General features: G+C 37.2%; 5 protein-coding genes, 2 non-coding genes and 1 pseudogene across 31 annotated transcripts; 6 read left to right on the top strand and 2 right to left on the bottom strand.

Annotated features, from left to right (window-relative positions):
* The first annotated feature begins 1,367 nt into the window (after nucleotides 1–1,367).
* Nucleotides 1,368–3,755, top strand: LOC104791629 (ras-related protein RABE1a). Of its 3 annotated transcripts, none has more exons than XR_015559660.1 (9): nucleotides 1,368–1,618; nucleotides 1,730–1,827; nucleotides 2,193–2,265; nucleotides 2,344–2,444; nucleotides 2,565–2,630; nucleotides 2,801–2,898; nucleotides 3,000–3,066; nucleotides 3,148–3,240; nucleotides 3,426–3,755. XR_015559660.1 is itself a non-coding variant. In XM_087454163.1 (9 exons), the coding sequence occupies exons 2-9, from the start codon at nucleotides 1,755–1,757 to the stop codon at nucleotides 3,504–3,506; spliced, it is 666 nt and encodes a 221-aa protein (XP_087310289.1). In that variant the 5' UTR covers nucleotides 1,368–1,618; nucleotides 1,730–1,754; the 3' UTR covers nucleotides 3,507–3,755. The 3 variants fall into 3 exon arrangements, 2 of the variants coding, with proteins under 2 accessions (XP_087310289.1, XP_087310288.1); XM_087454163.1 differs by having other exon boundaries at nucleotides 3,000–3,060; nucleotides 3,128–3,240; XM_087454162.1 differs by lacking the exons at nucleotides 1,368–1,618; nucleotides 1,730–1,827; nucleotides 2,193–2,265 and having other exon boundaries at nucleotides 2,347–2,444; nucleotides 2,565–2,598; nucleotides 3,000–3,240.
* A 209-nt stretch (nucleotides 3,756–3,964) lies between these two features.
* LOC104791628 (zinc finger protein ZAT18) lies at nucleotides 3,965–4,727 on the bottom strand. The gene has a single exon (XM_010517556.3). The coding sequence runs from the start codon at nucleotides 4,611–4,613 to the stop codon at nucleotides 4,083–4,085; it is 531 nt and encodes a 176-aa protein (XP_010515858.1). The 5' UTR covers nucleotides 4,614–4,727; the 3' UTR covers nucleotides 3,965–4,082.
* A 1,466-nt stretch (nucleotides 4,728–6,193) lies between these two features.
* On the top strand, nucleotides 6,194–6,389 carry LOC147942820 (U2 spliceosomal RNA). Its single transcript, XR_015560640.1, has one exon. It is a non-coding gene; the product is annotated as a U2 spliceosomal RNA (small nuclear RNA).
* An 894-nt stretch (nucleotides 6,390–7,283) lies between these two features.
* Nucleotides 7,284–7,479, top strand: LOC147942819 (U2 spliceosomal RNA). The gene has a single exon (XR_015560638.1). It is a non-coding gene; the product is annotated as a U2 spliceosomal RNA (small nuclear RNA).
* Nucleotides 7,480–8,644: 1,165 nt separating this feature from the next.
* Nucleotides 8,645–13,635, top strand: LOC104791625 (putative leucine-rich repeat receptor-like serine/threonine-protein kinase At3g53590; annotated as a pseudogene). The gene is made up of 20 exons (XR_015559661.1): nucleotides 8,645–8,834; nucleotides 8,936–9,086; nucleotides 9,248–9,319; nucleotides 9,406–9,477; nucleotides 9,611–9,754; nucleotides 9,847–9,918; nucleotides 9,998–10,069; nucleotides 10,149–10,223; nucleotides 10,340–10,408; nucleotides 10,543–10,611; nucleotides 10,684–10,755; nucleotides 10,868–10,951; nucleotides 11,058–11,126; nucleotides 11,281–11,768; nucleotides 11,842–12,000; nucleotides 12,092–12,375; nucleotides 12,461–12,512; nucleotides 12,599–12,849; nucleotides 12,969–13,103; nucleotides 13,179–13,635. The product of XR_015559661.1 is annotated as a putative leucine-rich repeat receptor-like serine/threonine-protein kinase At3g53590 (transcript).
* Nucleotides 13,636–13,790: 155 nt separating this feature from the next.
* LOC104791624 (diaminopimelate epimerase, chloroplastic) lies at nucleotides 13,791–16,831 on the bottom strand. Its single transcript, XM_010517554.2, has 9 exons — nucleotides 15,992–16,831; nucleotides 15,722–15,889; nucleotides 15,550–15,620; nucleotides 15,384–15,441; nucleotides 15,076–15,255; nucleotides 14,900–14,984; nucleotides 14,721–14,780; nucleotides 14,546–14,619; nucleotides 13,791–14,061 (listed from the first exon to the last, which is right to left on the bottom strand). Exons 1-9 carry the CDS (start codon nucleotides 16,271–16,273, stop codon nucleotides 13,945–13,947), a joined length of 1,095 nt encoding a protein of 364 aa, XP_010515856.1. The 5' UTR covers nucleotides 16,274–16,831; the 3' UTR covers nucleotides 13,791–13,944.
* Nucleotides 16,516–21,510, top strand: LOC104791623 (serine/threonine-protein kinase AFC1). 22 transcript variants are annotated; one of them, XM_087454137.1, is made up of 14 exons: nucleotides 16,592–16,649; nucleotides 17,092–17,296; nucleotides 17,521–17,695; nucleotides 17,803–17,829; nucleotides 17,919–18,072; nucleotides 18,159–18,207; nucleotides 18,321–18,435; nucleotides 18,648–18,739; nucleotides 18,864–19,020; nucleotides 19,093–19,157; nucleotides 19,243–19,340; nucleotides 19,429–19,534; nucleotides 19,637–19,778; nucleotides 20,138–21,510. In XM_087454137.1, the coding sequence occupies exons 2-14, from the start codon at nucleotides 17,126–17,128 to the stop codon at nucleotides 20,257–20,259; spliced, it is 1,473 nt and encodes a 490-aa protein (XP_087310263.1). In that variant the 5' UTR covers nucleotides 16,592–16,649; nucleotides 17,092–17,125; the 3' UTR covers nucleotides 20,260–21,510. The 22 variants fall into 22 exon arrangements, with proteins under 22 accessions (XP_019102335.1, XP_087310263.1, XP_010515855.1 ...); XM_010517553.3 differs by having other exon boundaries at nucleotides 16,598–16,649; nucleotides 19,637–20,049; XM_087454142.1 differs by having other exon boundaries at nucleotides 16,599–16,649; nucleotides 17,121–17,296; nucleotides 19,637–20,049.
* LOC104791622 (protein SLOW GREEN 1, chloroplastic) lies at nucleotides 20,312–21,510 on the top strand. Its single transcript, XM_010517549.3, has one exon. It carries the CDS (start codon nucleotides 20,312–20,314, stop codon nucleotides 21,338–21,340), a length of 1,029 nt encoding a protein of 342 aa, XP_010515851.2. The 3' UTR covers nucleotides 21,341–21,510.
* Nucleotides 21,511–23,240: the final 1,730 nt, after the last annotated feature.

The raw sequence follows: 23,240 nt of genomic DNA, 5'->3' as shown, positions 1-23,240 counted from the left end.
TAATTGCGTAAATTTAGATTTCCTTAAATACAACGGTGTTGGATAATATATATATTGGATATCATGTTTCTGACTTTGGATAAAACATTAAACAAAACGATCACACTCGACGTACTACAGTAAAACCTCTATAAATTAATAATGTTGGGACCAAAACGTTTTATTAATTTATAATAATATTAATTTATCTATAAATTAATAATTATTATTTTATAGTGTAAATTAATAATTATTAATTTATAGATATATTTTTAATTGTTTATTTTTTTTTTAAATTATGAATTGGAACAATTATAGCAACATAAGATTAAACTTTCGGATGTTATAAATTTTATGGTTTAGGAATTGAACTTGTAATATTTATAAAGCATTATTGACAATAACCCGACTTGGGACCAGCAAAATTTATTAATTTATAGTGATTATTAATTTATAAAGTATTAATTTATAAAGGTTTTACAGTAATTGGAAATTTACATTCAAAACAAATCTGGAAAATATATGATTTCACTTAATGGTTAAAGTTTCCTTTAATGTCGATGGAAAACACTCTTCGTATCGTATCCATACGGAAAAAGGAAACTAGATCGCGTAATTTAGAAAAGGCTTACGTCGTGTCATTCACTTATTGGTTGGTCCGAAAGTGAACCTGTGGACCTGTACGCAGAGGATGATCGTTGGATGGGGTTGAGTAACGGATGCTCATGCAATACAGTAGATGCTACGTAGGATCATTGTAAGAATATCCCTATCCAACGCTTTATTCTTGGCCTGACTATTTTGCTTGACACCGACGACATTATTTTTCATATTTTCAATCATCTTTACCAATTTGTCAATCGATCAACTCTCTCTTTTTGCCTAACCTTTCACCTTTGCGTCACGTTGTGAGTTTGTTGGAGGATTATGCCAGTTCAAGTTTATACGTTGATTTACAAATGAAGGGATGCAATCAACTTTTAAAAACCTTTTAGTTGCTTAAACTATGAAAAGAACTATTGAAAGTCAACGAAATAATATGCCACAAAAGTTTTGGATCGGAACCACCCCGTCAAACAACACAACAGGGTTAACTAAACCATTAGCTCGTAATATTGTTTTCAACTGAAAATTACGCACATTTCCCTCTTAACCAGTACGGGTTAAGTAAGATGCATGCTTTCAACTTTTTGTTTGGATCCTTTGACGCACACGCTAAGTTAAAAAAAAAGAAGCCATCAATATCTCGTATCGCACAAGTTGAGTCGCGTATTCCGATTTGGATAATTTCTGTTGGGTTGGGTGCTAAAATCATAGATTTGTCGCACACAAAAGTAGCCCAAGGCCCGTTATTCAAAAATATATATCAAAACGGCAACGTATTAAGTGTTTTATCAAAACCGTAACCGAAGACCACGCGCCCGGCTAAAACACAGATCTCCATCACGAACAAGATCTAACGGTCCAGATCTATTCCCTCTCCTTCTCCTTCTTCTCTCAAACCAAAAAAAAAAAAAAAAAAAACTCTTCTGAATCTCCGAAAAAATCCGATCGGGAGAAGAATAAAAAAACAATTCAACGCCCGTCCGGTGACTGTCTTGCTCCGTTCCGACGATTCGTCTTCCCTGAGTTAGATCTGGTACTTCTTCTCCCTTTCGATTTTTTTTTCAGTGTTTTATACGTTCATGATTCTCGATTTGAATTTGTCTCTCCCTATGGCTTACGTACCAGTGTTGATTTGTTTATCCAGCTAGAACTTTGATTTTGTGTAAGAGATGGCTGCTCCTCCTGCTAGAGCTCGTGCTGATTACGATTACCTCATTAAACTTCTGTTGATCGGAGACAGCGGTATGTTTCCTTCATCATTCAGATCGTCATCTTTTGCCTTTGTTCCTTGCATTTTTCATTCAGTCCGTTTCTTTACCTTTCTCATGATTCCCTTGTTGATACGCTTTGAGATTTTGGATCGTCCATTTACGATTAGTCCATAATGTGATTTAGTAACACATATTACACTTATTTGAATTTCATCAGCTTAGAATGTATGTTGATTCAGAATTTGTCGCAAATGGTTTAGACTAGGTCTTAACATTGTATGTACCCCCTTGAGACAAATTTATTGATTGTTTCCTTTTTATTGATAGCTGTAACTGTTTTCATGATGTTCCAATGGTTTATTCAAAAGTCTCTTCTTTGTATATCTCTTGTACCAGGTGTGGGTAAGAGTTGCCTCCTCTTACGTTTCTCTGATGGCTCGTTTACAACCAGTTTCATTACAACTATTGGGTATGTCATTGTCTGTTAACACGTTCCCTATGTGGTTGTCTGTTCCCCCCCACTTAAGTTGTGTTTTGTATTTGACAGTATTGATTTCAAGATAAGGACTATAGAGCTCGATGGGAAGAGAATTAAGTTGCAGATCTGGGATACTGCAGGACAGGAGCGGTTCCGCACTATCACAACTGGTGTGTCTTCGATTTTGCTTTAGGATATGCCCCTTTGCTTTTCAGTTTCTCGTAACTGTTGTTTACTTGTTTATGCATCGTTTCTGAATTATTCACCTAATTGGTTTGTTCTTATTGCAGCTTACTACCGTGGAGCCATGGGCATTTTGCTTGTGTATGATGTCACTGATGAATCATCTTTCAACAGTACTGACTTTCTTAGCTTTTACATTGCAGTCTGATTAGTTCTGTTCTAGGCCCTTGTACTTTGCAATTAGTTCTAAAGTTCATATTTTCCCAGTCTGTTTTTTTTTATATCTATTCAACTAATCTCTTCTCTTCGATCCTTTCAATCCTTTGTTTTTCTTCAACTCCAGACATCAGGAATTGGATCCGTAACATTGAGCAGCACGCTTCTGATAATGTCAACAAGATTTTAGTTGGGAACAAAGCTGATATGGATGAAAGCAAAAGAGTCAGTCTCTCTTTCACCCTTCCCTTGTATCTTCGTACTAGTCTATTTTATGTTTTTTCTTTTTTCTTTGGCTGATACACCGATTTGTTTTGTTTCTCCAGGCTGTGCCAACATCTAAGGGCCAAGCTCTTGCAGATGAATACGGAATCAAGTTTTTCGAGACTGAACGTTGTGGTTCTCGATTTGATTTTTTCTCCTACTAATCGTATGATTTTGTTTTGGTTAACCTCGATGAGTTTTCTCTTGCAGAGTGCCAAGACTAACTTAAACGTTGAAGAAGTTTTCTTCTCAATTGCTAAAGACATTAAGCAAAGACTTGCAGATACTGATGCAAAGGCTGAGGTACGTTTGAGCTTTAGATTTTATTATCACCCTCATCATCATCATACATTGCAATTAGGATCTATAGAGTAACAAGTTTAGAGCTTTAGTATCCCAAGATAAATCCCTGAAGTATTGAGTAAAATCACAATTACGGTGTGTATCAACGATTTTAACATGGCCGGATTGTTCTTATCATTTTGTAGCCACAAACAATCAAAATCAACCAATCGGACCAAGGTGCAGGAACATCGCAAGCTACTCAGAAATCAGCATGTTGCGGCTAGTGGCCATCAAGAATCCAGCTAGTGAAAAGAGACGTATGGTATTTTTTTTTACCTTTGGAAAGAACAAAAAAAAAGGAAAAGAAATCAATCTTCTTTTGCTTTTATGAGATGTTGGTGTTTCTACGTATTCTTTGAATTTCTCTCTTTCCCCCTAATGGTATAGTGTCCTGAAGGACACAATTCAAATTCCATATTTTCCGGGATGGATTCTCTGACATCTAATATATCAGTTTATCAGTAGCACACCAATGATCTTCTTCTTATTGAATTATACTCTGAAACTGGTACGACTTTTATACCATCCATGTTAAAAGGTTTTAGTGAGGGAGCCTGGTCTCGTATGTTAGGAGTTAAGTGTTTACCGAAGCCTTAAATTGAAATCTGTTTTATTGTGAATGGGTGTGTTTGGTGTAGGTTCGAAAATAGTCCTGATTGAACAATTAATATTTTATCACTCATTGAAAGAATTCAAATAATTTATTCAAACAGATTGTGTTTTACATACATGACATAAAGAATGAAATAATGTTTGGCAAGAGAGAAAAATTACAAAAATTAAATAAATGAAAAAGCCTACTAATTCACAAACTTCAAATCAATTTGCGGAACCAAATTCTTCCCAAAGATAAACACAAGATCATTCTCCAATGGAGTTAGATTCAAGTCCAAGATCTTCTTGCTGCTACTGCATCGATTCAAAACCGGTCTGGAATAAACAAGAGGAGAAGGGATAACCGATTGTTCGGTCATCATGCTCGCTCTATGCTTTCTCATATGACCGCCTAGAGCTTGACCGGTACCAAAAATTTGATCGCAGATTGAACACTTGTGCATATCATTCTCATTGTTACGATGCTTCACCTGTTCTTGGTCAACGCTCATCTTAGGTTTCTTGTGGCTAGCTCTATGACCTCCGAGAGCTTGGAACGAATCAAACTTCCGGTTACACGTTTTGCATTCGAAGTGGTTGTTATGATTGGTTTTGCTTCCGGTAGATTGCTTTACATCGATTTGTTTGACAACAAAACTCTGAGATAACATCATTAGACTTTTCACAATGTCTATATGCTTCACGGATTCTTCGTAATCGTACCGGTCTCTCTTCATGTTTCTTATTCTGATTGTTGTATGTCGAGAAGAGAAAAGAACACGACAGAGCGAAGTAGAGATTTTTTTTAGGTTTTGGTTGGTTTGTTGGTTCACCTAGAAAATGTGAGAAGGAGAGTAAGATCTTTTGTAACGTATTCATGGAGTAATGTATTTATAAGCAAAAATAAAGAAGGTTTCAGAGTAGTTGACTTTTTTTTATTTGACCCAAAAAAAGGTAAGTCGTTTAAAAACTTTCTATTCAAATAAATCTAAGCAGCATTGCTGGTTTGACAAGGACAACAACATGTTAAGATATTATAGACTAGACTACTAACAGTCGCATTTTCTTTGGTTTGGTAACCGACAAGTCACATTTTTGTTAAATAAAACTAATAATTCTCTTTGGTCTGCCAAATGTATTCCAGTTATAAAATGTTTTAAAAATCTTTAGTTGCACATAATTTTTTCATTGGTGGCTTCGTGATTTTTTATTGACTTTTGGAACGTAAATGAGCACGTGGAGAATAGTATTAGAAAGAATGGACTAAATACATATGAACCAAAAAGAAAGTCAAAGTAACAGTCAAAATGATTGCATTCTTGAAAGTCAAAATCTGGAAACTGCTCTAAACCTAGACGCTATTGGGATGTATCCCTTATCTACAGATGTGTGATTACATTTAGACGTCATCAATGATGGAATCGTGACGGCGACTAATCCGGATTTGGATTGTGGTTTTAGTCTTTTTCTTTTGGACAAAGTACAAACGACAACGTTGTGTTGGGTTGGGTTGATCCAAAGCTGTTTTAGTAAACAGCGTGCGTATGACTACAATCTGATGTATTTATGTTTGGTCCTTAAATTTTGGAAAAAATGAATGTTTTGTTTGTCTTATGATCAGTTCTGTGGTCTTAGTGAGTTACTTCTCAGGTCTATTGCCTTGGTGAGGCTCTTTATATTTAAATTGTGATATGGTTTTGCATCAACAAAGGTAAGTCCTTTTCTATGAACACAACACACGAGATCTTATAGTATTACATAAGGAACTTAAAGTAAGTGGGCTGTGGTGATTAATGCAATTAAAAAATATGTATATGGATTGGCATGATATTGATAAGACGTGATAAGGGCATACCTGTGAATCAACAAGATGGCTTTATCTTTTTTTTCGAGTCATGTGTAAAATGGCTGCCTACACAGCTATTCAACTGGCTTATATAGTTCAGAAAGAAACTGATATATGGGGGATTATACGATATCCTGGGATTGGTTTGGCATGGGAGAGTAGAGAAGGCTCTACAACTCATTCACAGGGCTACGTTTGGTTTTGTTATTTCGTTTGTTAAAAGGGAAATCAATTCTGAAGCTTATCAAACTCTGGTTTTATGCGTGTTTAGAAGCTGCTGTTTCTTTATGTTTTGTTTAAAGAGCGTTGATGCAGCTTGAGCAAATAGATATTGTCTTTAAAATAGGCGGTTTACTTTGCACATAGATTGTGTAAAGAATCTTATTATCTAAAGTCCCACATCGACAAGTTAAAGATAGTTGGTCATAACCTTGGTAGTATAAATAAAAAGCCGAGCATTACTTTCAAATCATACCTTTCTCGGCCTTTTGGCTAAGATCAAGTGTAGTATCTGTTCTTATCAGTTTAATATCTGATATGCTCGTCATCGACTTGCACGATATTAACTCTATTTTTTAAGGGTGAAAGCTCGCCAGGATAGCTTGCTATCTGAGCTTTCGGGAGTCGCCCATGCGTTGCACTACTGCACGGGCCTGGCTCAACCCACCAATTATTCAGTCAATTTTATTCTATGTTCAATCTTAAGTAAGTGGGCTGTTGTGTTCAATGCATTTTAAAATGGATTGGCGTGATATTGTTAAGACATTAAGGACATAACTGTGAATCACAGCGAGATGGTATCTTTCTTTTCCTTTTTATAGCTCGAGTCTTGTGTAAAATGACTGCCTGCATAGCTATTCAACTGGTTTATATATAGTTGAGAAAGAAACTGATGGGGTTTATAAGGTATAGTGGGTTTGATTTGGCATGGAAGAGTAGGGGAGGCTCTAGAACTCATTCACAGGGCTACTTTTGGCTTTGTTATTTGGTTTGTTCTTGATTTTTATCTGTATTCATCAGATTTAACGAGAGTTTAGGGAAATCAATTCTGAAACTTACCAAACTCTGGTATTATACATGTTTAAGTGCTGTATGTAAATTTCTTTATGTTTTGTTCTTTTTTTTGGCAGCTAATTCAAAGACAGAGTATATATCTAGAAATTTGTTACCTGCTTTTATCTTCTCTTGAAGTATTACTGTAAGATGAGAGATATATGCTGCTCAGTTCACAGACGTCCATTGTACCGGGCACTTTTGCTGTATAAACTGCAGTCTGCAGTTATAGTGCACAGTAAGAATTTAGGTACAGAGACATGGTCAATATGACATCAAAAAACATGTCGTGGTATAATAACTAACTTTGGGAAGTCTAGGCTTAGCATGTGTTGGTTCGTTGAACATTCTGGATGCAGCGTGAGCAATTGATTGTCTTTAAAAAAAAGGCGGTTTGTTCATAGATGCGTAAAGAATCTAATTTTCTAAAGTCCCACATCGATAAGTTACAGAGCGTTGGTCATAGCCTTGGTAGTATAAATAAGAAGCCGAGCACAACTTACAAATCATACCTTTCTCGGCCTTTTGGCTAAGATCAAGTGTAGTATCTGTTCTTATCAGTTTAATATCTGATATGTGGGCCATCGGCTCACACGATATTAACTCTATCTTTTAAGGGAGAAAGCCTATTAAGGTAGCTTGCTACCTGGTCTTTCACGAGTCGCCCATGCGTTGCACTACTGCACGGGCCTGGCTCAACCCACCAATTATTCAGTCAATCTTGTTCTATGTTTGATCGAAGTAGGGTTGGGCATAAAAATCGTACCCGAATACCCAACCTGGAACTCGATCTGAAAAATTGGGTTCGGTTTGGGTACGAGTTTGCCTATAAAACTCTATTGGGTTCTATTTTCTAATACCCGTGGGTTCGGATTAGGGTCGGGTAATACCCGGTACCCGTTTGAGTACCCATTAAATCCGAAAGCATAAACATATTTATAATATTTATCATTAATATAATGCAATTATCCCAAAATATGATTATAATTTTGAATATTTCATTTAGTTTTATACCTAAATATCAAAAATAATCAAAATATCTAAAATTTTTGTCACATAAGTCAAAATTTAACTAAATTTATTGAAATTTAATTAATTTTAATTATATTTTTTCGGATACCCGGTAGTTCGAGTACTAATCGGGTTCTAAAATTTATAACCCAAACCGACCCGAACCCGGTAGTACCCAAACCGAACCGAACCCATATATCTAAAAATACCCAATGGTTCTATTTTTCTAAACCCGTTTACCCGAACCCAAACGGATAATACCCAAACCCGAACGGGTTACCCAAATGCCCAGCCCTAGATCGAAGTTTTCTAACTTATTTACTATTGTGTTGGCTTGCTCTTGGAATATTGTAAACCGGATCAATGTAGGTTAAGGTTAACAATAAGGGTCATAACTTTTATGACAAGGTCAGCCTAAGTGGACAACCAGTCTGCAACTGAATTTAAAGGATTATAAAAATTGACAACTTTTTATAATTGATGTTCAATGTTTTTCATAGCCGCTTCAATGATCTATACAGGGGAACTGCAGGAGATATAGGTTCATCAAGGAAAGTCCAATCTTAATGAGAAAGTTTACCTTGTTGACCTTTTCTTATGTAGTCTCTTTCTGGTTTGTTTTGTTAACTCATTAGATCACTGTCATTATGAGGTTTCTGTTTCCAGCAGTGTCTTTATGGACACAACTATGTCTAATGACCACTAAGACTTGTACTTTTCCTTGGTTTCAAAGAAGTTTCCGGGAATTAATCTTTTATGAATTCTTTAATCTTCAGCCAAACATTGTTTCTTGATTATTCATTCTTCTGGTAACTTGAACATAACTTTATTGGCCTTGACCCAGAATTTTTCTTATGAAATGTGAGTTCATCTAAGCTTTGATCACCCCCATGTATATTTCTGTGTGCTAGAACAGGAGAAAGCATGATCTGTCTTCCTTTTCTAGGTATCGTGATGAGTTCAAGAACATATGGTTCAGTATTTCTGGTTACATTTTGTTGTTGCCTTCTGCTTCAGGCAGCTGATTCAAAAACAGATCCTTCAGAAGGTGATCATTTTTTCCCCAATATTTCACATCTCATATATCTCATTCTACAAAGTGGAGACTGATTTTCAGAATTTTGGTAATATTCTATATCCATTTTTCAGTAACTGCTTTGAGGGAGATCAAAAGGAGTCTAATTGATCGTATGAGAAATTTAAGTAACTGGGGAAAGGGAGACCCGTGCAAGTCAAACTGGACTGGAATATTATGCTTCGAGAGCTCACATGATGATGGACACTTTCACGTCCAGGAGCTGTATGTCTCTCCTGTTTTACCATTTGTCACATTCTTTTCTTATTTTAATTTTGGTCTTTTCTGCCAAGGTAGATAGGTTTAGGCATCACTAATGCAGAGTCCTGGTGTCATTCTTGCAAGGATTATACTGCAACTCATGTTATTTACATATTTTGTTGTAGCCGATTGATGAGGCTGAATTTATCTGGAGAGCTGGCTCCTGAAGTTGGCCGGTTATCGTTTCTCGAAATTCTGTAAGATAGGGAGTCTAACGAATTGTTTCATTTGGTTTTTTTGCATACTGAATAATCTATTCTCTCTTGTGTTACCAACGTTGAAGTAATGTGATGTGGAACAACCTGACTGGCCATGTTCCTTTGGAGATAGGAAAAATCTCTTCCTTGAAACTCCTGTAAGTTGGATCACATTATGTATCTTTATTTTCTTTTGCCTTCTTGTTCTGTTTTTTTTTATAAAGAAGGATTTGGACTGAAGAAAACATAGCTTGCCACTTCAATAAAAATTTTGCTATATTATTTGGACAGACTGTTGAATGGGAACAAGTTTACGGGTAGTTTACCTCCTGAACTAGGTAATCTTCAAAACCTAAACAGGCTTCAAGTAGATGAGAACAACATAACAGGTTCAGTTCCATCTTCATTTGGAAATTTAAAAAGTGTTAAACATCTGTAAGTTTCTCTTTAACTATTATCATCTTCATAGCAAAATCAGCAGTCATTTGTGGTTCATCCTTTACTCACGAGTAGCTTTTGGGTCTCAGTCACTTCAACAATAACACGATAACCGGAGAAATTCCGGTTGAGCTGTCCAAACTGACAAACCTTGCACACCTGTGAGTTTTGTTTGCTTTCTTGATTTCACATTTGGATACTGTCTTTGAAGTGTTAATATTGATGGAAGAAATCTTGTAGGATACTCGACAACAATAACTTGACTGGGACATTGCCGCTAGAGTTAGCTGGACTACCATCATTGACCATACTGTATGTGCCTTCTCCCATATTTTTGCTTACCTTTTGATATTTTTTGCAAAGTTGCTGAAATAGTAATCTACTTATTCAGTCAGCTAGACAACAACAACTTCGAAGGTTCTGAGATTCCAATGGCTTATGGAAACTTTTCTAGATTAGTAAAACTGTAAGACTTTATGAACGTTTTTGCAATAAGTTTCAAATGGGTTTGTGGTTCTTTAATTAGTAGTTTCAACAGTGAGATGAATTATTCTTTCTACCTTCATCTTTTCAACTTGGCAGAAGCTTAAGGAACTGTGGACTGCAAGGATCAATTCCTGATTTAAGCAGGATACAAAATCTTAGCTATTTGTAAGTATCTATGTCTGGTATTTGTGTAAAATTATGTCATTGTGTGATTCTTTTTACTGGTCCTTGAGTTCTTGAACCTAGTTTATAGGGAACAATACGAGTGCACTTTTATTTAATCTTCACTTTATTTGCAGAGATCTAAGTTGGAACAACCTCACAGGCACTATACCAGAATCCAAGCTTTCTCACAAAATGACAACAATGTATGCATTTTTCTCCAAAATTTTCTCCTTTTAACAGTTTATTTAACTTACAATAGCTGAGTTTTGCTGCAGTGAACTTTCTTATAACAACCTTAATGGTTCTATACCACCAAGTTTCTCGGAGTTGGGCTCCCTTCAATTACTGTATGTAAACGTTGATTGATCATTGAGATGAATTTTTCCAAGTCATCTTATTTTTTGCACTCTTCAGTCATCTATAAGTACTTTGTAAGATATTCTGTTTAATCTATCACAGTTCACTTGAGAACAACAGTTAATCTGGTTCTGTCGCAACAGAACTTTGGCAGCAGGACAAGTCTTTCGAGAACAGAAGCTGCAAGTGTATGAACTTAAGTCTTTGTTTTTCTTTTTATGTAATACTTAATACTTTCCTAGATTATACTTCATTCTCGGAGGCTAAAAATTTCTTTTGGATGCATGCACAGTGATCTCAGGAACAATAACTTCTCTGATGCCACAGGAAACCTGAGAACACCGGACAATGTTACCCTATAGTGAGTTTCTTTGTTCCTATTTGGTAGCAAGTTAAAGCATGTCAAAAATTTGGACCAAACTGCATCCTCTTGTCTTGACACTACAGTTGTCTAATTTAATTTAGTTCTGTCTTGGTTATCTACTAAAGCTCTTTCTTTATCCTTTGTGTCAAAGTCTTCGTGGCAACCCAATATGCAAGAGTACAAGCATTCCCATTGTTAAACAATTCTTCCAATACATCTGCGGCGAGAAAAAGCAAACATCTACAAACTCAAATACAACCTGCAGTAGTAATGTGTCATGTCCCTTTGAGAATGTGCAAGTCTCCTCAGGAATCTGTTTGTGTACAGCACCTCTTTCGATTGATTATAGGCTAAAGAGCCCTAGCTTCTTTTTCTTCACTCCATATATTAAACACCAATTCATTGAGTATATAACCACGTCGCTCCAGTTGGAAACTCATCAACTAGCAATCGATAGACTTGATTATGAAAACAGGCTGCGTCTAAGGATGTACTTAAAGCTAGTTCCAAAAGGCAAAATGACATTCAACAAGGATGAAGTCATACGTATCAGAGATAGGTTTCTGTCATGGAGTTTTAATAAAACTGACTTTTTTGGACTCTATGAGCTGCTGGACTTTCCTCTTCAAGGACCGTATGGTACAGTTTTTGGACCTAATCTTTTATCAAAATGGATACTTAATGATATTTATACTTCAATTTTTGGATGCAGATTATTCGTTAGCTCAAACGAGTGGATTTAGTGTGGTTGTATGGATGATGATAGTAGCAGGCTCTATCGTCGCTGCCACTGTGTTATCTGTGAGTGCAACACTTCTATATGTTAGGAAATGTGGTGAGAGAACGCATACATTCACCAAAAAACGTGTTTGTAAGCAACTCGGAAATGGCTCTTTATTTCAAGATTTTTGTCTTTGTTTGGTCCTATTACCAAACTGAAGACTGTTTCTTATGTCTTCCAGTCAGGGCGATATCTCGGGAAATCCAAGGGGTGAAGAAGTTCAGTTTTGTAGAACTGTCGGATGCAACTAATGGCTTTGATAGCTACACAATGATTGGTAGAGGTAGCTATGGAAAGGTTTACAAAGGCATTTTGCCAAATAAAACCGAAGTTGCCATCAAACGAGGAGAAGAAACGTCTCTGCAGAGCGAGAAAGAGTTTCTGAATGAGATCGATTTACTTTCGAGGTTACATCACCGGAATCTTGTGTCGCTGCTTGGCTACAGTAGTGACATTGGGGAACAGGTACGTCCTTTTTCATATGCAGTTGTTACTTAGCTTTATATTTATGACTAATCCACATAGGTGTTCTGTTTTGGTTCATGCACAGATGCTGGTTTATGAGTATATGCCTAATGGTAATGTGCGTGATTGGCTTTCAGGTAAGAATATCTTCCTCCAGGTTCTTCTTATATACTATCAAGATTTAGAAAACTAGCATATCAGTTGTTTTTACATTATCATGCAGCTACTGCTACAGAGATATTGAGCTTTAGCATGAGGTCACATGTGGCTTTGGGTTCAGCTAAAGGGATTCTTTACCTTCACACTGAAGCAAATCCGCCTGTTATTCATCGAGATATCAAAACCAGCAACATACTCTTGGACTGTCAGCTTCGTGCTAAAGTTGCTGATTTTGGACTGTCACGGTTGGCTCCTGCTTTTGGGGAGGGAGATGGTGAGCCCGCTCATGTATCGACAGTAGTGAGAGGAACACCGGCGAGTTCCAAAATAGCATACTAATCTATATTTTAGTCACTTATAACATGTGGCTTTTGACAAAACAGAACATGTTTTACTCTCAGATATGACAGTTTTGAGAATTATATTATGCACAGGGATATCTGGATCCAGAGTACTTCATGACTCAGCAATTGACGGTGAAGAGCGATGTGTACAGCTTCGGAGTAGTGTTGCTTGAGCTTTTGACTGGAATGCACCCATTCTTTGAGGGTACACATATTATCCGCGAGGTACTTTTCTTGACTGAGTTCCCACTCAAACCTGATAATGGAGCTAGCTAAATATCTGAGGTTTATGTGAAATAGGTGAGAATGGCATATGAATGTGGAACGGTTCTGTCAGTGGCGGATCGTCGGATGGGACAATGTTCGCCCGAAAAAGTGAAGAAGTTGGCAGAATTGGCGTTATGGTGTTGTGAGGATAGACCAGAGACGAGACCACCAATGTCAAAAGTGGTGAAGGAACTTGAAGGTATTTGCCAATCTGTGCAAGAACCAGATATGTTTTCAGAGACAACGAAATTGATCTGCACCAAGACATCGTCGTCATCTTCTTCTGTACCCTCGCCATTGTCTTTACTTCCTGGTAGTGACTTGGACAGTGGATTTTTCCACGCAGTAAAACCTCGTTGACAGAACTTTGTGTGAGATAGGGGCTAACTTCAGACTAATGAGAGTTGTATCATTATATTAAGGAGATTTTATGAAACCACTTCTGTTGTCCTGATTCTAACCAGAGATCAAATTTCCCGATTCATGTGTTTTTTTATTCTCTTTAGATGTTATATACTAAATCCATGTATTTATGTACAACCACGGCGTTGGACAGTTTCTGTCTGCTTGAGATTCAAGTTTAACCATCAGTGTAGAGAGTTATATTCCGAGAAAAAGAAAAAAAATTATGAACATAAATGCAACAATTCAAAAGGTTTGGAATTTTTTACTCTGAAAACAGTAGAAGTGCATAAACAAATCCATGAAACACAATCTAGGCAGGACATGTAAGAGCTTAGCACACGTTTGGATTAGATAACAGACCCCAGAAGAACAACAACAGTGAGAGGACAAGTCATTAGAGCAGCGCTGATCCGTAGAAAACAGCTTCCGCAGGACCCGTCATGTAGATATGGTTGTCTTCTTGTTTCCACTCTATTTCCAATGGTCCGCCTGGTAGATCCACCGTGCATTTCTGTTCCACCATAAACCAATACACAAAATATAAGAGGAGCTTTTCAGGTCAACATGTATATGTATAACCTCATGCAGCTAATAACATTTGTGTCTGTCACATCTCTATCGAGGTATAAACTCAATAGTAGTAATTGAGAGTGAAGAACCCCAAAAAAGGAATACAAGATTCTCCCACAAGACATGAAAACTATTTAACCGCAAATGAATATACAAGAAATGAAAACTACTTAGTAAGATCATAATCTCATCAATCGCCTACCAATCAAATCATCTAACCATTCATTGCAAAAGTCAGGTTTCTAAAGAAAAGCTTAAAAACGCTAATCCACTCTTCTGTTTATCTACACACATCTTTTTCCCTCAACTATCATAATTTATGTGTATATATGGAGGACTAGGAGCTGCATACCATTGTATAATCTGAAAATGTACCATTTTGCAAACTGTTATCTAGTTTTTTAGTTCTGAAATTCCAAACTTACCCTGTTGGCTCGACCTTCAAGGACTGCTGCAACAACCAGAGCACAAGCTCCAGTTCCACAGGCCAGAGTTGCTCCTGCAGTTTTAAGTATGCTTAAGCATTAAGCATATAGGGATACAGAGACTGTTGATAATCAACTAAGAAAATTATCTGAAGATTTGGGGGAATTAGCTGACCTGCTCCGCGCTCCCACACACGCATTTTCAAATGAGAACGTGATAAGACCTCAACAAATTCTGCAGGTAAACCCAAAGAACAGTAAGACAACTTGAGGAGTATAAATACAAATACAGAGAAGTCTTAATGTATCTATCCATGGAAATCTGGATTAATCTGCACATGAATTTCCACTAACCTGTGTTAGTTCGAGCTGGGAACATTTCATGATGCTCGAACTTTGGACCAATCTCTGGTAAGTTCAATTCATCAACTTTAAGACTCTGGTTGACACACAAAGGAAAACTACAAATGATAAGAAATTCCATGTGTAGACAAATAACATAACTAGAAGTTTAGAAAGCAAACACGCACCGGTCCACCCTTTTTACCAAATGTGATACAGTGAGGATTGCCCATACTAACACACGTCACATTCCAGCTTACTCCATCAACAACTAGCTCTGCCTGAACAACAGCTTCACCTTTGTTCCCTGGCAACTTCGTGGGCACATCTTGTGCTTTAAGAATTGGTGTCCCCATGTCAACCTTAACCTGTACACATATATCAATCACAACGCAGTCAACAACAAGAAAAAAAGAAACGATAAATAATTCATAACTGTATCCATCATCATGAACTCAAATAAACCTTAAACGAGACATCAATCCAAATGATTTACCTGTCCATCATCTTGAATTTCTGGAACAATCAAGCCAGCACCTGTATGTATTGTAAAACTATCCAAACAGATAAAGAAGACTTCAGAGATTATTCAAGCATTACTAAATTCAGAACACTCAACAGATTTCTCTTAAACATATATATATATATATATATAGATATACCTATGTTTTCCTTGAAGATTTTCAAGCTCAGCAATGAACCTAGCAAAGCATCGAACTCCATTGCCACACATCTACAATAAGAAAATCAAAAGCCAATGACTTCAAGCGCTATAACAACTCACACAAACATATCAACTCCAAAATCAACAGACTTTATCATAGAAAAGCCCACCTCTGGTTCACTACCATCTGAATTGAATATCCTCATTGTGTAATCAGTACCATTGACTCCCGGCATTGCAAATATCACTCCATCAGCACCAACACCGAAGTTTCGATCGCACAGCTTCGCCGCCTGCTCTTGAGTAATCTTAGGTTCCGATGAGTCTCTGTTATCAACCTACAAAACCCAATTCCCAAAAAAGACAAAACTTGAAAAACGTCCGAGACATGTCGGGTCAAATTTACATATTGAGAGTTCAACAGAGAACAAAAAAAGTACCAAAATGAAGTCATTGCCGAGGCCATGGTACTTCACGAAATGAACAACTCCGTTTTCTCTCTTGTCGAGAAAACTCGCCGCCGGAGAGATTTTCTCGGCAGTGAGGGCATCCATGGAGGCTGAAGCAGACACGCGAAGCCTAGAGCTCTTAAAGCAATACTCTTTCTCGAAGAAACCGAACGAAAGAGAAGAGACGGATCCTAGATTCCTGGAGAACGCATTCAACAGTTGACGCGATTGCGGCGCGACGGAGACAGTGCTACTTACGGCGGCTATCTCCATTGCTGCTTTCAGATTTTTTTCCTCCCTTCAACGACTCTGCTCAATATTAAAAAAAATACTCTGAACAAAACATCGCGCTGTTCTAATGCTTGAAAACGGAACTCCATGTTGTTCTTTCTCCTAAACAACATGTCGTTCTTTAGTCGATGGGTATTTAATGAAAAAGGCCTGAATAAATAAAGCCCATTATTGGGGTGAAAACATCGTGCTTTTTCAAATATTCAACAGCTGAACTCCGAGTCATTTTTACCCCTGAACAACAACAGCACGTGGTTCTTTCAGTCAACGGATATATTTATTTAATTGAAGGCCTTACTAAAAAAGCCCATTAAGAGCCTCTCTCTTTCTTTCCTCCGCCGTTCTCTTTCTTCTTCAGGTTCGCTCTCTCTCTCTCTCTCTCTATCTCTCTGTTCTAATCAGTCTCTTTCGCTGTTAAAATATTATTTGTCCTCCTGAGCTTTTTTTTTCCTGCAATTCCAAATTGAGTAAGCGTTTTTTGTATCTCCCGATCTGAATTCCGATGATCAAAATTTACGGCAGTGTTTAAATTCAATCTGTGAGAGAGAGATTTGCGGTTAGATTTTTTTAAGCTACATTACTTATGCTTTTTTTTATTTTATATATATTTTCTGTTACTTTTCCCACCTTTTTTAGTTATCTTTTTTTTTTTTTTGGTGAGATAGATCTTCCCCAAATCGAAGATTATTAGGGTTTTTAAATTTCGGAATCTCATCTCCCTTAATTCGATTCGAATTTTATCAGAATTACAGTTCTCTCTTTGTTCATATCTGGATTTTTTTTTTTTTTTTTAATTTCAGCTCTGGATTTGCGTTTTTTTTTGTATAAGCATTTATGCAAAGCAGTGTGCATCGTGATAAAGCAAGCTCGATCGCGATGATCTTGGAAACTCAGAGGAATGTTGAATTCCCTCATAGGATCGCTGATAAGCGTCCCAGGAAACGGCCTCGATTGGCTTGGGATGTTGCTCCTCTTCTTCCTCCTCCTCCTCCTCCTCCCCTCTCGGTAATTCAATTGTCCAGATACTGTTTGTCTTTTTCTATTTGTATTGGTTTCAAAGAGCTGTTCTTTTGTTTTGTTGTTATCCATATCTCAGGGTCCTTTGTTAAAAAAAATTGGATTTTACTCGTTGTCTGTGTTTTGACTACCTAAAAATTAAGACTTTTTTTGTGTGTGCTTGAGCTAAGTTTCAGCTGGTGTGTTTTTTTTTTTATCTTTTTTTTTTTCAGGTATTTCAACCACCGTTGTACTATGCTCCAGAGTTTGCGAGTGGAGTAGTTCCCAATTTGGTTTATCCAAACATGTTCTATAATGGTCTTCCTCGTCAGGGCTCTCCTCCCTGGAGACCAGATGATAAAGACGGCCATTATGTCTTTGTTGTTGGAGATACTTTGACTCCACGATGTGAGTCTTAATGTTACAGAGTCTTTCCACATCTTTATCTGTTTCACACAGTTTATCATGGAGGTTAAGTTCGTTACTCTGACATGCCTCTTCTATTGTGCGTGCAGATCAAATTCTCAGCAAAATGGGTGAAGGTTGGTATCCTCTTGCTTTAAGTCAAAAGTAGGGTTTCCTAATATCAAAGTATGTAGTTTCATAATTCGTTTGGATTGTATTTTGGCAGGTACATTTGGACAAGTACTGGAATGTTTTGATAATAAAAACAAAGAAGTCGTTGCAATCAAAGTTATACGTTCCATAAACAAGTATCGTGAAGCTGCCATGATAGAAATTGACGTGTTGCAAAGGCTTACAAGGCATGATGTTGGTGGTTCTCGGTAAGAATATTTCTCTTCCTCTTAACTAATTTTTTTTTTAGTGTCAAATTTATTGCATTTGGTATAAGCTTTTCGATTCCTTGCAGTTGTGTGCAAATTCGGAATTGGTTTGACTATCGTAATCATATTTGTATTGTAAGTACTGTTACTTTTACTTGATAAGTTTGAGGGGAAAATACAATTTCCTTCATGCCCGAATATTATGTGAGTTATAAGAACTTGCGGATGGGTTTAAATGGTTTCAACAGGTATTTGAGAAGCTTGGACCAAGCTTATATGATTTTCTCCGCAAAAACAGCTACCGTTCATTTCCCATTGACCTTGTTCGGGAGCTTGGCAGACAACTTTTGGAGTCTGTAGCATGTGTGTGGACTATTCTTGATCCATTCTTCTATATAGTTGTCCCATTAGTGCCACAAATTTTACTTTCTGGAACTTTTGATATAAGACTTAGGTGTTAATAGTTATTACTTAATGTTTCTCATTAGATTACTGCATATTGCTCAAACAGTTATTATTTCTGGAGACTTTTTGTTTATTAGTGTACTCACTCGTGGTTCATTCTATTCTGACAGACATGCACGACCTACGGCTGATTCACACGGATTTGAAGCCGGAGAACATTCTTCTTGTGTCGTCTGAGTATATCAAAATACCTGATTATAAGGTGAGTAATCAATCATCCCCAATCTGGACTCATTCAGGTTCAGGGCTTTTATAAATTATGATATCCATTCATGAAGAACTTGTACAACTCAAGTAATTTTTCCTTTGTGGTCATGAAACTTTAGTTTCTATCACGACCCACCAAAGATGGGTCGTACTTCAAAAACCTGCCCAAGTCAAGTGCCATCAAGCTCATTGATTTCGGAAGTACAACGTTTGATCATCAAGACCATAACTACATTGTATCCACAAGGCATTACCGCGCGCCAGAAGTTATCTTAGGTAGACTTATATGACTTTGACACATGATTTTTTTTAGCTATCGGTATTTGAAATTCTGGAATGTTATCACAGGGGTTGGATGGAACTATCCATGTGATCTGTGGAGTATTGGTTGCATACTTGTTGAACTTTGTTCGGTGAGTAACTCTCTGTTTTCGTGTTATTCGGTACACCACATCTCACCAACTCTTCATAAACATTTCTCCTTGATGAAACTTGCAGGGAGAAGCACTTTTCCAAACGCATGAAAACTTGGAGCATTTGGCCATGATGGAAAGGGTCTTAGGACCATTACCGACTCATATGGTGCTCAGAGCTGAGTAAGAACAACAAGACCTTCGTATTTGCAGCAGCGGCAAATAAATTGAACTGTAATTTCTTATATCAAACTCAAAACGGTTCTTGCAGCCGGCGCTCTGAGAAATACTTCAGGCGAGGTGCAAAGTTAGATTGGCCTGAAGGTGCGACATCAAGAGACAGCTTAAAAGCAGTATGGAAGCTTCCCCGGTTACCGGTAAATAATATCTCAGTGAAATCAATTAAGTAACTTTGACACTTGACATTCGCTAATGTGCAATATTGAAATCGGGACACCTCTGTTTTTGGCATTATGCAGAATCTGATAATGCAGCATGTGGATCACTCAGCTGGTGATTTGATAGATCTAATACAAGGGCTGCTTCGATATGATCCATCAGAGAGGTTCAAGGCAAGAGAAGCACTGAACCACCCCTTCTTCACAAGAATCCGGGAACAAAGTATACCCTTTAACCCAAACCCCCACCCATTTTTATATAATCACAAGAACTGAGAAAGAAGAAGAAACAGCAGATTGATGTTTGGATAAATCTGCAGTTTCTGTGTATCCTTCACTTTCCTGGGTTTTTGTAGCCTTTTTATCATATATTTTCATGTATAGAAAATGAAAGAAAGGGAGAAAGGCTTGTGCCTTGTTTTTCCTTGTCTGTTGTTGTTTTGGTTTCTTTGGAATCGTTTTCCGGCCACAACTGTTACTACTCCATGGCGGTTGTAAGAGTTATTACAGTTACTTCACAGTTTACACCACAAAGTGTGTTCGAATGTGGTATCAATCTGAAACATTATTTACTTTTGATAGGTCAAACCGTCAAAGTGCAATGTGAGGCCCATCAAAGACCAAAACGACATCGTATGAAGCAGAAGCGTGGAGAGAATATTCGACCGGACTCGAAAGGCCTGATCTTCATCTTCTTCACCTAATCTCTTTTACCGTTCAGAGGGTTTTAGGGTTTACCTATCTCTTTTCACAATCATGGAGTCTCTAGGGAAGCTACAGCTCCATCACCAACCGTTTCATCTTTCCTTCACCCACCACACCTCTTCTTCATCGCTCCCGAAGAACTCCTTCAGAGCCTCAATCCGACCAATTCCATCTTCCAAATGCGCTTCAATCAAAGCTTCGTCTTCCTCCAAATTTCAAAACTCTGTAACCCCTCTCCCAAAGTCCACACCTTTCCGTCTCTTCAAATCAACATGCATCACTCTAACAACCGCCGCGGCTCTGCTTATGGCGAATCTCATTCTCAAATCGCCGGCGATTGCAGCTCCAGTCGCGCCTCCGCCGACAGTTGAGAGCAAAGAAAACGTTACCTTGGAAGAAGAAGAGAGAGCGCTTGATGAGCATTTGATAACTCACCCTTCTGATGTCGACGCTCTTCGTTCTTTGATGGAGGTAAAGATCAGATCTCGAAAGCTTACAGAAGCCGTAGAAGTGATTGATCGTTTGATAAAATTGGAACCTGATGAAAAGGAATGGCCAGTTTTGAAAGCTAACATCTTTACCTACAGTGGAGATCTTGACTTGGCTAAAACTGGTTTTGAAGAGATTCTGGCTAAAGACCCGCTTCATGTTGAAGCTTATCACGGTTTGCTTATGGCGTATTCCGACGCAGGTCTTGATTTGAAAGATGTTGAGAATAGAATTGAGGAAGCAATGTTGAAGTGCAAAAAAGAGGGTAATGATAACGATTTTAGGGATTTTAAGCTACTCGTGGCGCAGATTCGGGTCATTGAAGGAAAGCATAGCGAAGCATTGGAGCTTTATCAAGAGCTTGAGAAGGAGGAACCAAGAGATTTCAGGCCGTATCTGTGTCAGGGAATGATATACACATTGCTGAAGAAGAAAGACAAGGCAGAAGAACAGTTTGATAAGTTTCGGAAACTTGTTCCCAAGAATCATCCTTACAGAGAGTATTTTATGGATAATATGATAGCAACAAAGCTTTTTTCGGAGAAGGCGCAGCGTGAGATGGCTGAGGAGATGGCTGGATCAACTAGTTGATGGGAATAATTGCAATGTTTTTACGGGGATCATAAGAATTGGAAAATGTGATTTTGATGGATGTTCTGTAGCATGCTTTTCTTGATCATCTTAAGTTGTGTCTCTTTAGTTGGTTTATATAAAGTTCATAAGTTGAATACTTGGTTTGATTTAATGATGGATTTGAATCATAGTCTAGATGCTTATTATGTACATCTTGTTCCTTGGTTCCAAAAGAACAGTGAAGCCTAATAGTTTCGCTATATCATTCAGGCAACTTAACACTTGCTTGCTTGTTGCTCTGAATGTTGTTATGGGCTACAACTCTTTTTGGTATTCCCGCCATCTCTTGTGAGAGTCCAATAGATCATATCATCTGTTTGGTGAACTAAAGATTGTAGAGTACGCTATCAACGGTGTGTCCATGAACTTTTTGCTGGTTCTTTGATTTCCTTATCAAAAGCATTTCATGTTGAGTTTTGATTGATATTCCAATCTGAGGTTTGACATGGAGTGTAATATCGTATCACACACCGCACACTCATATACAAGTTGCCATAAATGAATCAGGTTATGCAGGTACTTAAGGAGTGAAGGCTACTCACTAGTTAAACACAGTTATAATCTCTGCTTATCAAAGTAATCAAGTCAATATGCCCGACGTACAAACAAATGCTTTTTATGTTGCTGGCATCTACAGGTTGTGGATAATCCGGAAATGGACTTCCAATAGCCAAGTTGAGAGGAGGAGTCATAAGTATGATAGAGATCCCTTCATTCTTCCATGAAGTTGTCATGCCGTTTTTAATTGGACCACACTATTTGACAATCACAAACATTGATCTTCTTCTTCAGCTTCTGTAGGTGAAGTTTATAAATGCTATGCTCAATTACCCCATTTTCTTGCTTGATTCTGACTTTTGGTTAGGCCCCCACATTTCCATCAAATCGATAGGGACGGACATGACTGCTTAACTCGGTTCTCTCTAAACCAAAAGATTGTAATGTCCGGTTAATGAAAAACCAAACAGACCAGTAGATTCTTTAGGGAATGAAAAATATGAAATGATTGTCTTTCATGGTCCCAACCGCAATAGATTTGGAAGAAGCTGATTGCAATAATCCTCATCTCTCTGTCTCTCGATGTGATCTCGAACACATTCTTTGGTTCGGTGTTTGCTTGAAACAAGTTTTGCTTACGTGTCGGTCTGATGCAAGTAGAATCTATCTCTGTCACTTTGGTCTTTCATATCTACAGCTTTATATCAATTAACGCACCTAACACTCAATCTTTAGCATTATTGTACTACCGTGTGCAACTCAATTTCCGAGAAGATGTATGAAATCAAATATAACAAAAATTAGGTTTCGGTTTTGGAGCAATTTTGATTTATTTTGAAATTTGTTTAATTGATATAAGATTGGTCAAACCGAAACTAAACCAAACAAATTTGTGGTTATTTTGCATCATAAGTGACTTCATGTAGTCTCATATTTCCATATCATTTTTAATATTTTTTATTAATTAGTAAATCATGACAACTACGAAATTGAAAAAAAAAAATGTTGTAGTAAAAAAAATGTAAATACAAATAGGATAAGCTGTCTAAATTTACCCTAAAAAGAAAAAGAAGAAGACAAATTCTATTCATGCTCAGATTCTCTTGTTTAAAACATCTTCTTCATTAATGCTCAGATTCTTGTTGATGTAAAGGGACACCTAATATATGTAAAGTTGTATAAATCATTAGTGGCTTTTTACTTTATAGCAAACATTCAAACTTTGTACTGTATTTATCAAATAAAATGAGAGATTATGTATTTTCTTCATACTCAGAGTTTGTGTTGTTTGTTCTGAAATGACTAATCTTATGAGTAAAGTAAGACATTGTTGGCACGTAATTTATAGGTTAAATATTAA

The sequence above is a fragment of the Camelina sativa genome, chromosome 6 (assembly GCF_030686135.1).
Source record: "Camelina sativa cultivar CO46 ecotype springtype chromosome 6, ASM3068613v1".
In the NCBI taxonomy this organism is placed as follows: Eukaryota; Viridiplantae; Streptophyta; class Magnoliopsida; order Brassicales; family Brassicaceae; genus Camelina; species Camelina sativa.
The sequence above is the reverse complement of the archived record's forward strand: the minus strand, read 5'-3'. Positions and strand labels throughout refer to the sequence as shown.

Excerpts from the sequence above, each read along its gene's own strand:
- LOC104791629 (XM_087454163.1), top strand. The coding sequence starts at position 1,755 with ATGGCTGCTCCTCCTGCTAGAGCTCGTGCTGATTACGATTACCTCATT. Across the intron at positions 2,266-2,343 it reads AGTTTCATTACAACTATTGG|TATTGATTTCAAGATAAGGA; the intron begins GTATGTCATTGT and ends TGTATTTGACAG. Across the intron at positions 2,899-2,999 it reads ATATGGATGAAAGCAAAAGA|GCTGTGCCAACATCTAAGGG; the intron begins GTCAGTCTCTCT and ends TTGTTTCTCCAG.
- LOC104791628 (XM_010517556.3), bottom strand. The coding sequence starts at position 4,613 with ATGAAGAGAGACCGGTACGATTACGAAGAATCCGTGAAGCATATAGAC.
- LOC104791624 (XM_010517554.2), bottom strand. The coding sequence starts at position 16,273 with ATGGAGATAGCCGCCGTAAGTAGCACTGTCTCCGTCGCGCCGCAATCG. Across the intron at positions 15,442-15,549 it reads AATCTTCAAGGAAAACATAG|TTTTACAATACATACAGGTG; the intron begins GTATATCTATAT and ends CTGTTTGGATAG. Across the intron at positions 14,062-14,545 it reads TTGAAGGTCGAGCCAACAGG|AAATGCACGGTGGATCTACC; the intron begins GTAAGTTTGGAA and ends ATGGTGGAACAG.
- LOC104791623 (XM_087454137.1), top strand. The coding sequence starts at position 17,126 with ATGCAAAGCAGTGTGCATCGTGATAAAGCAAGCTCGATCGCGATGATC. Across the intron at positions 18,436-18,647 it reads ACTTTTGGAGTCTGTAGCAT|ACATGCACGACCTACGGCTG; the intron begins GTGTGTGGACTA and ends CTATTCTGACAG. Across the intron at positions 18,740-18,863 it reads TCAAAATACCTGATTATAAG|TTTCTATCACGACCCACCAA; the intron begins GTGAGTAATCAA and ends ATGAAACTTTAG.
- LOC104791622 (XM_010517549.3), top strand. The coding sequence starts at position 20,312 with ATGGAGTCTCTAGGGAAGCTACAGCTCCATCACCAACCGTTTCATCTT.